At 51.7% G+C, this 13,652-nt stretch overlaps 1 protein-coding gene across 9 annotated transcripts in view; it reads left to right on the forward strand.

Annotated features, from left to right (window-relative positions):
- Positions 1-13,061, forward strand: part of GALNT6 (polypeptide N-acetylgalactosaminyltransferase 6) — a 30,571-nt gene extending 17,510 nt beyond the window's left edge. For 7 of the 9 annotated variants that reach the window (XM_024575423.4, XM_024575420.4, XM_024575419.4 and 4 more), the window contains 8 exons: positions 1,699-1,848; positions 2,926-3,160; positions 6,413-6,530; positions 7,801-8,001; positions 8,532-8,663; positions 9,236-9,337; positions 10,359-10,511; positions 11,450-13,061. In XM_024575423.4, the coding sequence (XP_024431191.1) occupies positions 1,699-1,848; positions 2,926-3,160; positions 6,413-6,530; positions 7,801-8,001; positions 8,532-8,663; positions 9,236-9,337; positions 10,359-10,511; positions 11,450-11,563 (1,205 nt within the window). In that variant the 3' untranslated portion in view covers positions 11,564-13,061. Of the gene's footprint in view, positions 1-1,698; positions 1,849-2,925; positions 3,161-6,412; positions 6,635-7,800; positions 8,002-8,531; positions 8,664-9,235; positions 9,338-10,358; positions 10,512-10,901; positions 10,984-11,449 lie in introns of those variants that run through there. The other 2 variants (XM_024575425.4, XM_045184155.3) reach the window with 2 other exon arrangements.
- Positions 13,062-13,652: the final 591 nt, after the last annotated feature.

Here is a 13,652-nt window from a genome sequence, read left to right on the forward strand (position 1 = left end):
CTGAGGTTCACAGCTTAGTGCTTTGCAGCCTCTTACCACAAAACCCACTTCCTGTGATGTTTTGTCCCTGAGTTGTCTCCATCATCACGAACTTCCTGTGAGCACAGTTAAGTGAGTTCTCTGGGGAAACATCAGCCACACTGAGGAGATAAGGCTCTTGGTTGGGCTCCTCCCTTCTTTCTGTCAGAGCCAACACTTGGGGGATACCATTGGGTTATGAGCCTTGGAGCTCCTTGAAGGCAGTACCCAGACCAGGCCCCTCCCTCCCTGCCCAGGGTAGTATCTGGTACCTGGGCAGTGAGTTAGCAGGTGTTTACTAAGCGAGTGCTGGGTCGAGGCTGCCAAATGAGGCTAATTTTGATGCATAAACCCTGGGGACAATATTCCCTATTTCAGTGTTTTAATTTTCATAGAGAATATTGAATTAGAAAGTCAACATGAAAGCACCTAGTTCAATGACTGGCACATAGTAGGTGGTCAAGTATCAGCATTTGGGCATAGTGTGTGTGTGTGAGAGAGAGAGAGAGAGAGATCACCCCCACCCCAAATTGATTCCAGGCCCCACAGTTTGTACAGCACTGTGGTCGGAGCAAGGGCTGAGCGCTGGGCCGATCCACAGCTCGAAAGAGAAAGGACACGATCATATGTCACATCTGCTTCCACCTCCACTTCTGAAACTGCAGGCAACTCCCTTCTGCACAGTTAGGGACAGAACAGTGACATGGATAAACCCAAGTCACAGTTAATAAAACATAAGTAAGATTTGGAATATGTTTCAAGATGGATTGTTTCAGAATATAGCTGTCTACAGTGTCTGAGGGTTTCAGACTGAGTAACAGGGCCGTGCAGCACACCCCCCACTCAGAGGGAACTGAAGGTCTCAGCAGAGATGCGCCTCCCTTCAAAAAGCTACCCCACCCCCAGATTCAGGACAGCTTCCCCCCTGCAGGCTCTCTAAGCCCTGTACTACCTCTGGCAGGTCACTGGTCACCTGTCCCCTGGGTGGCTGGACTCACCACTGCCTGGCCAATGGCGGGCACTTGGTACATGTTCTTAATCTAATTAAAAAGCTGCTTGGCATCTTTTCATTTCTTAAAATATTGTACATGCAGAGGAGGTCATGAAGAAGATTAGAATAAGACTTCCTGCTGCTGATCCGGAAGTAAGAAATCAGCATTTGTGTGTTCTACCTGGCAGACTTATTTTGAGGAGCCCGGGAGACAGGGAGTAGGACCCTGAGAAACCACTGTCACGACTACTGGGTGCGGAAGGGAGAGGAGGCCGGAGTCATGGCTCTGAAAGATGGTGGCTGAAAGGGTGCAGAGACCGAGAGAGGCATCTGAGAGCCTTTGTCAGAAGTTTATGGTTGATTTTAGATCAGAGAAACACAACTCTGAGATCTTGTCTTGGGCATCAGAGAAGGTGCCTCGTGGGTAAACAGGCACAGGATGGACACTGCAGGGCCACTGTCCTGGCACGGTGGGCTTGGGGTAGCGGGGTGGGCTTGACCCCACGCAGGACTTCCTCCTTCCACCCCTTCCCCCACCATCTGCTTCCATGGAACCGCTCGGTGCGGCAGGTGTGGGAGGTTAAAAACTCAGGCTGCTGGAGGCCTGAGAGCGCCAGGGCTTGGTGCCCACAGGGGATTAGGTTTGCAACAAAGTGGTGAGCTGACTACAATGACACTGTCCCTTCCAGAGTATTTGAAGGAGCCACTGGAGCAGTACGTGCAGCAGCTGCGGATCGTGCGGGTAGTGCGGCAGGAGAGGCGGAAGGGGTTGATCACGGCCAGACTGCTGGGAGCCAGCGTGGCACAGGCAGAGGTGCTCACCTTCCTGGACGCCCACTGTGAGTGAGAGTGCTGGCCTGGGTGTGCTCCACCCCCCAGCCTGCCCGCCCCCCCCCATGCCCTGGCAGAACAAAGAGCTGTGGCCAAGGTCCCTTCCTGCTCTGTTCCAGGAGTGAAGGAGGCTTGGGACTCGCCCAAGCTTTTTCTAACCGTTTCTCACCCCAATCCCAAGGACGTTTTATCAGACACACACAACCCTGAAACAAGTGGTCACCCCACAACTGCTGGGGGTGAGCCCTGGAGCCCCAGACTTTCCTGTCTCCCTGATCTGCACCTTGCTTTGAGCTCAGCCCTCAGAGAGGCCTCCTGTTACCACTGGAACTGATTTGTGTGGGGCCTTTCCTGTAGGTCCACCTGGAGCCAGGAAGGCCTCCCTCTTCCCCAAAACAAAACACCTTCCACCATTGTCAGGAAAAAATAACTTCCCTAGAAGCAGTGATGTATTTCTCAGGGAAAGCCCTAGACTTGGGAGTCAGAAGACCCAGATTTCTGTTCTGGTTCTGCCACTAGCAAAGCCTCAGTTTCCTCATTTATAAGATGGCGAGAGGATACCAACCTTACGCACCAACAGAATTATTACTCTGAGGGCCAAATTAAGTCATATGTGTTTCACTGAAAAATCTCAAGGGGCTAGCAAGTGCAAGGGGTTGTTATTCTACACCTGGTGCTGGAGATGGAGGTGCAGATATTCCATGGAGAGGACACCTGCTTCTGCAACCCGAGATTGGACAGGGGGGCTGGTTCAGTGGATGAGCTGGGAACCCAAAGATTCCCACTCAGGGCCTTCCCTGTGCTTTTGGACCATATGAATGGCTCATTTGGATCATGTTGCTCCGCTGAGACCTCTGTTCTCTCCTCCAACGGTACCTGCATCTTTAGTTGGAGGAGGGGAAGATAGGAGGTCCTCAGGAGATCTCTCTATGGTCTGTATAGCTGTGGAGCCTACCTGTGTTTCTCTGCCTATAGTAGGAAATGAATGGAGAGTTCTCTTATCCTCCTGGGTCTCCCCACTGGCCTGGGGCATGGGCTCAGCTATAATCAGAACCCTGACAGCTGTCTCCTGGTCTGGCCTGCAGGTGAGTGCTTCCATGGCTGGCTGGAGCCCCTCCTAGCTCGTATCACCGAGGATGAGACAGCGGTGGTGAGCCCAGACATCGTCACCATTGACCTTAACACCTTTGAGTTCTCCAAGCCCGTCCAGAAGGGCAGAGTCCATAGCCGGGGCAACTTTGACTGGAGCCTGACCTTTGGCTGGGAGACTCTACCTGCACATGAAAGGCAGAGGCGCAAGGATGAGACTGACCCAATCAAGTAAGGACTACGTCCTGGTGAGTCTGGCCTCCATGGTCTCAGACCCACCCAGTTCTGGGGACCTGGGCTGTCTCGGGTCAACATTTGTTAGGTGCTCTGTCAAGCACTTGACATGTTTTATTTCATCTTCACCCCCTATGGTTAGCCTGTTTTACAGGTGAGCACATTGAGGTTCCTATGAGAACCAACTGGCCTCAGATCACGCAGCTAACAACGGATGGGACAGGGTACCCGTGCTGGCCTGTCTGACCCGACTCCTCTGCTCCTAACCATGGCGCTAGACTGCTTGCTTTTATCTCCCACTTACTGCATGCCAGGCAGCGGACTAAGGGCTTTACGCACTTCACGTCATCTCTTCTTCCCTGCACGCAGAAGGCATGACTGTGCTTGCGGAGGTGCCGAGACACAGTGGGTGGTGGCCATCCTTGTGTAGCCACTGCAGTAAGAGGGGGCGGCATGCGCTCCCAGGTCACTCTCCTGGAAAAGACTGAAGACATTCAGAGAATATATAGACGAGTGTTCTGCAGTTTGCAGCTTGTTGCAATTGTCCTGAACTTTTTTGGTAAAGGGCCAAATAGTAAATATTTCAGGTTTGCCAGCTGCATACAGTCTGTGGTATAACATCCTTTGTTTGTGTCTCCTTTTTTAAAAAAAAGATTTTATTTATTTATTTTAGAGAGGCGAATGGGTGGTGGGGGGAGAAAGAGAGGGAGAGAAACATCAATGTGTGGTTGCATCTCGTGCACCCCCAACTGGGGACCTGGCCTGTACCCCAGGCATGTGCCCTGACTGAGAATCGAACTGGTGACCCTCTGATTCACAGGCTAGCGCTCAATCCACTGAGCCACACCAGCCAGGGCTGTCTGTGTTTCTTTTAAACAATCCTTTAAAAATGTAAAAATTATTCTTTGCCCCAGAGCCTCACATAAAGCCAGGCCAGATTTGGCCCCTGGGCCGTAGTTCGCCAACCCTTGAGCTATCGGGTGGATGTATGGAGGTTTACCCATTGTTTAATGCCCACCTAGGGTAACCTTCCCCTCATACACCTCCCCTGTCTTTCCCTCTCCGATTGCCGGTGCTGCTAGAGACCACAAGTTTATTTTAACAAATGTCTCTGCCAAACTGAGTTGGGGAGTGACTTTTAGAGTATCCTCTTATTATCTGCCACTGTTTCCTATACTGGCCAGGAAACCTCAGGGTCAAAAGAATATATAGCTGGGGAGGAGGGAAGCAGAGGTAGGGGATACAGTGAGCAGAGATAAGAGGGAAGGCCTGAAAGGAAGAGCTTTGGAGTTCTTCCCCCTGCACATGCCAAGATCCTACAAAAGTGCTGCCCAGATTCTCGGTGGAGAGGTCTCAGGTGGGTGCCACAGCAGTAATCCCATGAATCCTGAACAGCCACTGCGCTGTCTCCACTAGGAGGAGGAAAAGCAACAGGAAGGAGAGGGGAAATGAGAGCAGGAGGGAGAAAAGAAATTGGAACTATTGGCCATCTGCCTCTTTTACAGATGGCTTTTGTTTGGTGTGTACGGCAACAAAGCCCCCTCGCCCAAGCTGGGAGCCAGGCACACAATGGCACAGTCAGGGACAGGGCACCTGGCCACCACCCGTCACTGACATCCCGGACTCCAGTGTCCAAGGACCATACAGCTGGAAGATAAAGCCCCAGTGTTTGAGGAATGAATTTGCTCCCTGGCAGCATGCACAGCTTGCCCTCAGCACGGCGCACAGGACCCCACCAGCAGGCCTTTAGGCAGTAGCCTCCCCTCCTCCACTCTGAGAGCTAAGGAGGCTGAGAGGAGGGGTCAAGGACAGAGACGACCCTAAGAAGTAGACCAGGAAATACAGGGTATTGCCTGTTGGTTGTGGGTCTGCAGTGAGGTTCCCTGTGTCCTCGGAGGGTGATTTGTCAGTGGCTCCTGGGTCAGAGAGACCTCTCAAAGCCAAGGGACAGGCCCAAGTTGGGGAGACCCTCAGGAAGAAGTCAGTTAGGTCCAAAGTGCTCATCTGGAGGCCAAGGACTCTCTGAGCCTTCTTGGGCCTTCCTTGGGCTGGTTTGAAACCTCTGGGTCAGAATCAGTGACAGGAGGCCTGCGTGAGCATGAGAGTTTCCCAATTTCCTCCAGAGAGCAGCTGCGGGAGCCAAGTTCAGGGCGCAGGGGCAGCCACAAGGCTAACAGCAAGGCCAGGCTCCTGTGTAGTCACTTTGACAGATCAGTCCAATAACGCACTGAGGTCGGTTCTGGGCATCCAGAGATGGTATCTTTCTGCCTATTTGTACTACATGAAGAAGCAACAGAAGGGGGCAGCAAAGCCCCATCCAACTGAGCCTGCTCAGGCACAGCTGCTGATCAAGTACCAGATAGAGGGCCACAGGCTCCCCCAGCCCCTACCCACACCTCAGCCTTGAGCCCAAGCACCTCCCCACCACAGCAACCCATGGGCAACACAGAATCTAAATTCTAGGAATGAGATGTTTTTGTCAATTTATCTTCGTGTGGGTCCCTGCCTCCCTGCTTTTGTCTGAAAGCCAGAATCTTTTTGTAACCTCCAAATGCTCCTGTTAGTACAAGTTGAGCTTGTTGTCATCTCATTTCCTATTCTGTTTCCAGGAGTTTCCTCTGTTTAAAGCAGCTGGCAGACTTTCCCCAAAGCTCATTCAGTATTAAGCACCAGGGCTGGACTCTTATTAAAACCGCAGCTTTCAGGGTCCCCCAAAGGGCCAGGGACCCTGAAAGAGAATGGGATCAGTCCAGCCCATAATATTCATTCATTCATGGGTTGAATCCTAGTTCCAAAAATAATTTCACATAGTTTCTAGTAACCAAGTGTCTACTGTGCTCTAGGAACTTTGCTGCCAAAAGGCAAACAAATGATGTAGTTTTACCCTCTGCCAGTAGACTGAGCTCCCAGAGAATGGGGTCTGTCTTTCTTAGCGGTGTGTGCCTAGCACAGGCCCTGGTGGCTGGGAGTTAATACATCCTTGGTTGAACAAATGAATGGGTACCTTTTAGAAGAGAGTAATGAAAATTACAACTCTCCTTGAGATGATTCCTAGAAGGTAAAGAAGACATAATAAAAGCTCAACAAACATTTGCTAAATGAACGAGTCTGTGGAAGAGGGGCTGCACATCCCGGGAAAGGGGCTGGGGTAGCTTAGGGGGTGTCAGCGGTGAGTCCACACCTTTCCACACCAGGCCCCCATGCCTCCTCCCCCAGAAGATGCACATGCTTCTCCCTCTGTCTCCCCAGGTCCCCGACGTTTGCTGGTGGCCTCTTCTCCATCTCCAAGTCCTACTTTGAGCACATCGGTACCTATGATAATCAGATGGAGATCTGGGGAGGGGAGAACGTGGAAATGTCCTTCCGGGTGAGAGTGAAGAGGGCTTCAAGGGGGGAACCGCAACATTCCAGGGGACAGCCTGAGAACCTCTCAGGCAGCAGAGATGTCACATCTGGAACTGAGCTTGCAAGGTGGCTGTTTCCTGCTGTGACTGCGCTTTTCCTCTGCTCCCCTCCCCGTGCCCGGCAGTGCGGCTTTGGGGGTCAGGTTGGATGGTGTGAAACAAGTTACTGGGCGGAACTCCTCAGAGTGAAGGGATAATAGTGGTGATAGAAACTGGACATCTCACATGGTATTTGTGGAAAAGGATTAGAGCCTGATCAAGGGCTTAATGGTAGAGGGCCCTGGAACAGATGAGTAAGCAGTCACTACCCTTTTTCTACAAAAATCAGGTTCCCCTTTCCAGGTCAGAGGACATGAGGCCTGGTAGTCTCTAGAGTTTCCCTACCCTGAGCTCAGAAAGCTCGTCATACTGAAGGAGAAGGGGGTGGCCCGGGTTCTGGCGGACCCTGGAAGTCTGAGGGATTCCAGGAATAAGGCAAGTCGGGGTTAGGTTAGGAAGAAAGGATTGCCTCTCATGAAATCTGCACCGGTTCCCAAACCAGCGGAGGGGTAATTAGTAAGTAAATGAGCTCGTTTATGAAGTCACCTCTCACAGTGCCTGGCACATACTGAGCACATCTTTAATACTTGCTGTTACTATGGTAATGTATTTCTGTTGCTACTATACTAAAGTGAACAGCATACCTCCTAATGTAAAACCTAAAAAGAGAAGACACAGGTGGGAGAGCTCATACAGAAAGGTCACCAGTCACCATAACTCCGAGGGTTCTGATTCGAGGCTCAGCAGTGAGCCTCTGACCTCTGGGAAGCTCGTGTGCCACAGGTGACTGTCCTTGCTATGCCTAATGCACTGATGCTTGAGTGTCCGGTTACACCTGGGGGAGCTGATAAAATCGCATTTTCAGGTTAAAAAGCCAAGTGACCAGAGCTCAAAGTAGGGATACAGGCACAAAGTTAGCCAAACTGTCTTTTCTCTAAAGCGGGCCCTTGTAACCCTGTGGACCCTGCAAATTTCCGTCTGCTTACATCAGAGTGAACTAGCAGAGGGCTCGGGAGTGTGCCGTCAAGCCCAGGGAGAAGCCTGGTCACTGTCCTTTTCTGCAGGAGAGAAAGCAGCATTTCCTTGAGTTCTTGGACCTGGGCTCTGGGGCTCTGGGAATAGAGCAGAGCTACTCGGGGGGAGATTATTGCAACCAGCCCCCTGACGGCCCCGTTCTGTTTCCTCTTCTGGCAGGTGTGGCAGTGTGGGGGCCAGCTGGAGATCATCCCCTGCTCTGTGGTCGGCCATGTGTTCCGGACCAAAAGCCCCCACACCTTTCCCAAGGGCACCAATGTCATTGCTCGCAACCAAGTGCGCCTGGCTGAGGTCTGGATGGATGAGTACAAGGAGATTTTCTACCGGAGAAATATACAGGCAGCAAAGATGGCCCGAGAGGTGAGAGGAAACGGTGCTCAGGAGGTGTCTGGGTGGAGAGAAGTGCAGCATCCCAGACCCTGGTCAAGGGCTGAACGGTAGAAGCCCACCCATCGCTACTATCTGGTGCTTCCCTTTACAAGCCTTGGACCCTGTGAGTGAGAGCCCAGGGAAGCTGGAGAAGGACGGGGGGAGCCTTTGTTGTCCCTGCCTAGAGAGCCCCAGTATCTTTTAGGAGGGAATGGCAAAAAGATTCAGAGAAAGAACCTCTTCCAGGAAGACTGACTTTGCTCTGAGAGGCTCAGACTGGGGCTGGGAGGAAACTGGGGAGTGACAGGAGATGAGGGAGTGAGGGGGCTATGGGTGGGGGTCCCGAAGCCAAGATGGGGTCTGGGATTAGATGTGAGGCTGGGTCAGTAGCTCCTACAGGTCCTGAGCAGGAATGAGCCTGAGACCCATTCTGGGAGACAGCAACCCCAGGAACTCGACTGCTTCCACCCAGACAAGAAGGTCAGTGGAACTGACCTTTATGGGGCTGGCTTCATTGACAGAAATCCTTTGGTGACATTTCTGAACGACTGCAGCTGAGGGAACAACTACACTGTCGCAACTTTTCCTGGTACCTGCACAATATCTACCCAGAGATGTTTGTTCCTGACCTGAAGCCCACCTTCTACGGAGCCGTGAGTCTTGAGAACCACCCTCACAGAATCCCCTAGAGAAGCTCAGGACCACTTACCCCACAGGGATGACAAACAGGAATTCAATTGTACTCTCCACACGCCTTTATCCAGAAGCAGGACTCTGGGGTTTCTAGAGATGGCTAAAATCCTTCTAGGAGAAACCCAGAAGCAGTGGTTCTCACTCACCTGCATTAGAATCATCGGGAAGGAGCGTTCAACCACAGGCTGCTGATTCACTGGGACTGGGTTGGAGCCTGGACGTTTGCACTTCTAATAAGTTCCGAGGTGCTGCTGATGGTCTGGGGAATCACACTTTCAGAGCCAGAACTCAAAAGTTCCCAGGTGCTGAGGGCTTCTCCCAGGGACCTGGCAGCCCAGGGGGTTGCCCAGCTGGCCCCAGCCCAGCCTCTGGGCTCTGCATCTCCCTTCGCTATTAACTCCAGGCATCTAGGTTAATGAGGAGAAGAATCAGAGGAGAAGTCTAGTCATGCAAATTTAATCCAGTCTGGGCCTGGACTGCAAAACTCCTGACTGTGCTATTCTGGTTCATCTCTCTGCTCACTGTTCTGCAGATAAAGAACCTTGGCATTGATCAGTGCTTGGATGTGGGCGAGAACAACCGTGGGGGGAAGCCCCTCATCATGTACCCCTGCCACGGCCTCGGCGGCAACCAGGTATATAGCCCACCCTCCTGGGGCAGGCCCAAGAGAAGCCTGTCTTTGGGCATCTCCCTTAACGGGCCCCCTCTCTCCACTGAAAAAAGTTCTTTCCTAAGGACTAGGGTGGGGGAGATCTAGAGAGAGGAGGAGATGCCATCCCTGCCCTCAGACAGCTCCCAGCCTGAGGAAGAGCTCATGGCACAGAGAGACAAGACGTGGATTCTGAATCAGGGACACCCGGAGAGCACTGGGCGTCAGTGCTGGTACCAGAGGGGCAGAGGGGAGACCTGTTCATGAGAGAGGCTTGCTGGAGGGTGCCATACCCCAAGTGATGTCAGGGCGAGCGTGGTGAATTTTTGAGCACTTTCCCTCACCTACACACAACTTCTATCTTCAGTGCCTCCTCTGCCCAGAAAATACCACTCATCCCACCACCCAAAAATGACCCCAAAACAGCCACCTCCTGACATCTCAGTCACCTGGCATCCTGAAAATTTACTCCATGCCCTACAATGCCCCAGCTCTTCCTGAGGAGTAACTAGTAACCTCCCCAACCCCAGTCCCTCAGTCTGCCCTGAATGCCCAGCGTTTGGCTAGGAAGAAAAACCTGAACCACAACTGAAGCTCTGTGTGTGTGTGTGTGTGTGTGTGTAAGAGAGAGAGAGAGAGAGATTCTAAAGCAATCCCTGCACCACCAGCCTGCACAATGATTTTAGGTAGAACATTGGTGAACCTTTTCATTTTACTAGTAATCTATGAGCAAAAAAAGAACTAGAATATCAAACATGTGACTTCACAAATAATGCTGAAAATGAAGCTAAGTTAAAATTTTAACTAAATAAAAAATAGTAAGTAACTAGCATCCTCGTATAATCCAGATGACGGTTTAGTAATCCATGAATTACTAAAGTCCTGTCACCCGCTCAGTTGCCTCCCCGGGAGGCTCGCTGTGGTTGGCCTCTTAGGGCAGATGGCTTTGGAAGGTGGTAGGCAAACTCTGGCTGTCCCTCAGACCTCCTCTTGTCTTGACTTCTAGTACTTTGAGTACACAACCCAGAGGGACCTTCGCCACAACATTGCAAAGCAGCTGTGTCTACACGCCAGCGCTGGCACTCTGGGCCTTCGGGGCTGTCAGTTCACTGTCAAAAACAGCCAAGTCCCTAAGGACGAGGAATGGGAATTGACCCAGGTAAGTCAGCCCCAAAAGCTCAGTATTAAGAACCTGAGGTTACCCCTGCTCTCCACCTTCTTGTTTACATCTTATGCCTGAGACACCATGGGCTGGATCAGGACAACGTGGAGAGTGTGGGCTTGGTCACTAGGCAGGGTTCCTGGGGCTTAAGAAGTGTTTGGTGATGGCTGGTTCTGGCTGATATAAAGATAGGGTTGGGGGTTATGGTCTGGGGCCAGCTGTGTTGTAGCTCAAATATTTTTAGACTGAATCTAAGTGGATAAAAAGTAAAGAGTCACTCATGGTTCCTGCCTGCCCTGTGCGTGCCAGGCACACTTTGTGAATACACACTTTGAATTATAATATTTCAGAGGCTCTTCCCAAGTAGGCAGCGTCCCATTTTTACAGATAAGCCAACTGAAGTTCAGCAAGTTTGTGACTGACCCAAGACCCATAACTTATGAATGGCAGGCCTGAGATTCAAACCCAAGTAAGTCAGACTCGAAAGCGCAGATTCTTTCCATTACACCGCACTGCCTCGAGATTTATAATGTAACTACTACAGTGCTGAGCCCAGACTAGGACCCCGATGAACCTCTACACCCTCCTCTACCCCAACCACCAGTCCCTGGCTCAGGGGAAGAGGAGCCTAACCTTGGGGCTACAGGGAAGGGAGGAGTCTAGATAGGATACAAGGCAGAAAGGGGAGGTAGGCAGCAGTGGCCTGGGTCTTTAAGACCGGCCATGAAGAGGAGGCAAGCCCTGAAAGCATTTTTCAGCTAGCTCACAGTCCCTCCTCTATTCTAGCCATTCAGGCAGAAGCTGGGGGTGGGCAGTTGGCACCAAACACAGTGGAAACTCAGGAATGCATCCCGCCAGAGTTACTAGAGGCTTGATCTAGAAGCACTGTTACAGGGCCAAGGCCCAGGCTGACCGTTTGCTGTGTCATCTTCTAGGACCTGCTCATCAGGAATTCAGGATCTGGTACCTGCCTGACAGCCAAGGACAAAAAGCCCGCCATGGCCTCCTGCGATCCCAGTGACCCCCGCCAGCACTGGCTCTTCATCTAGGCTGCAGATCACCCTCTGTGGGAGTTTCCACAAGCCTCTCAGGAAACAGGGTTTGGGGGACCCTGATATTTGGGAACCCACTCATCAGCTTCTCTGTAGGCCTTAAAGATGGAGTTCTAACCCTAATTTTGGATGTCAAGGCAGGACCTTCCTACTCCTTGCCGCAACGTGGGGCCTGTTTTCTTTACATCGATGGAAGAGACTGTGAGAACACGTCATGTTTGGCCCAGAGCTTTCCTTCTGTCCTAGATACAGACTCCCGAAGCAGAGAAAGCTCCTGGGATAGGGCCCAAGGCAACAATGCTGAATTCAAGAAAAGGACTCCTGCAGCTACATCCTGCATCCCTGGTCACGTAGTGCACCCACAGAATCCGGTGATACAGTATACTCTAACAGAGATGCCTCTGTTAGGGGTCTAAGGGAGTCTCCTTTGCTTTTCATACCCCAAGTCTGTAGAGCTGTCTACAGAAAGTGCCCTGACAGGAATCCTTTATCTTCATCTGACAATAACTCGGAGAAGGGCAGGACAGGAACAAGCATGCCCACTTTACAGATAAGGAAGCTGAGGCAGAGAGGGGTAAAGCAGGTTCTCTGTAGCCCCACAGCTAGTGGATGGCTGGAGCCAAGGCTGAGGCTTGAACATTGAACCAGGGTGCTTTCCACCACACCACAAGAACACTAAACAACTAGCCATCAGCCTGCCCATTCTCTCTTCTCTCCCTTCTGATCGTGTCTGGCTGGCTGGTCTCCATAAAGCTTAGAACAGTGGAGCCGGGTAGCCAGGAGGGAGACCATAACGCTAATGGAGCCAGTGATTCTCAGGTTCAAGTCCCACAACCCTTTTTTCAATGCCCCACGTATAATGTGATAAAGGCAAAGTAGCCCTGGGTGGAGCTGAGGGTGGATGAGGGCAGTGCCCATCGGCCCTTGAACTTCTAAAATTCTCTTAAGACAATTTGAAAACCCTCATTTTAGCCCAGGCTTATTACTTTCCTATTATGAAACCGAGGGCAAATAAGTGAAGATATTTGCCCAAGGCCACACAGCAAGGCAATGGCGGCCCTGAGGGAGGCCCCAGATAAGGCACACAAAAGCCTTGCGAAGTCTGACTGGATACTCACAACTGACTGCCTGAGTGGCCTCATCTGCTGTACTCACATGAAGTCCCCACATGGACCACTCCTGACAATGCCTGTTCGCTCTCTTCCCAGCAAATGGGACACCCCCACCCCCGCCCAAACACCCTTCCAGGTTGTCATCTCAGGCATTGCCATGTGAGGGCGCCATGGGACCACAGCTGTCTCCTTCCCAGCAACTCATTACTGCAGGTCTCCCAGCTCCCTGAAGGGGAAACATTTTGGAATAGCCCACTCGGAAGGCAGGGCAAAGCCTCTCCCAGGATGTGGCCTGGAGTGGGAAAGGGGGAAGGTCTCCTGACAGGAAAGAGAGCTGGACATGAGATCCCCAGGGAAATAAAAGGTTTTATGACATTGGTAAAGGAAGTCTGCATCGGAGTCTTCTTCACCCTTTATTGTTCCTTAGCTGACCCTTTGGAGAACCAATTGATCCAGCTGCGAACTACTACACACAGCTGAAAAGTCCTGTCACAGCCGCTGGCTCTTGTTTGCAAACATCCCCTGGCCCCCAGCTGAGCCTCCATACCGGGTGTTGAGGCCATGTAGACTTGAGGACTTGTAGAATGAGGCTCTTCCTGCATGGAACTCACACTCTAGCCGGGAAGCGGAGATGCAGGCAAGTCCTGGAGTGTTCAGAGATGGGCTAGCCGAGTTAGAACACTTCCTTCCACTTCAGGGGATCAGGGAAGGCTCTACAAAGATGGTGATGTTTGACTTGAAATCTCAAGAGACGAGTCCTCAGGTGGGAAGGACTCAATAAGCAAAGACTTCATACAAGAAATGATCTAGCACAAGAAGAGTCACAGAGGGACAAAGGCACAAGTGGGTCCGGGAAGCCCGGAGGACATCAGGGTGAGGGAGCAGTGGGTGTAGCAGCTGGAAGATCAAGACCACAGTATGACCTTCAGGGGCACTTGTGCCTTCGTAAAATATATTTAAAATTATGCTTAATT

The sequence above is a fragment of the Desmodus rotundus genome, chromosome 3 (genome assembly GCF_022682495.2).
Source record: "Desmodus rotundus isolate HL8 chromosome 3, HLdesRot8A.1, whole genome shotgun sequence".
NCBI lineage: Eukaryota > Metazoa > Chordata > Mammalia > Chiroptera > Phyllostomidae > Desmodus > Desmodus rotundus.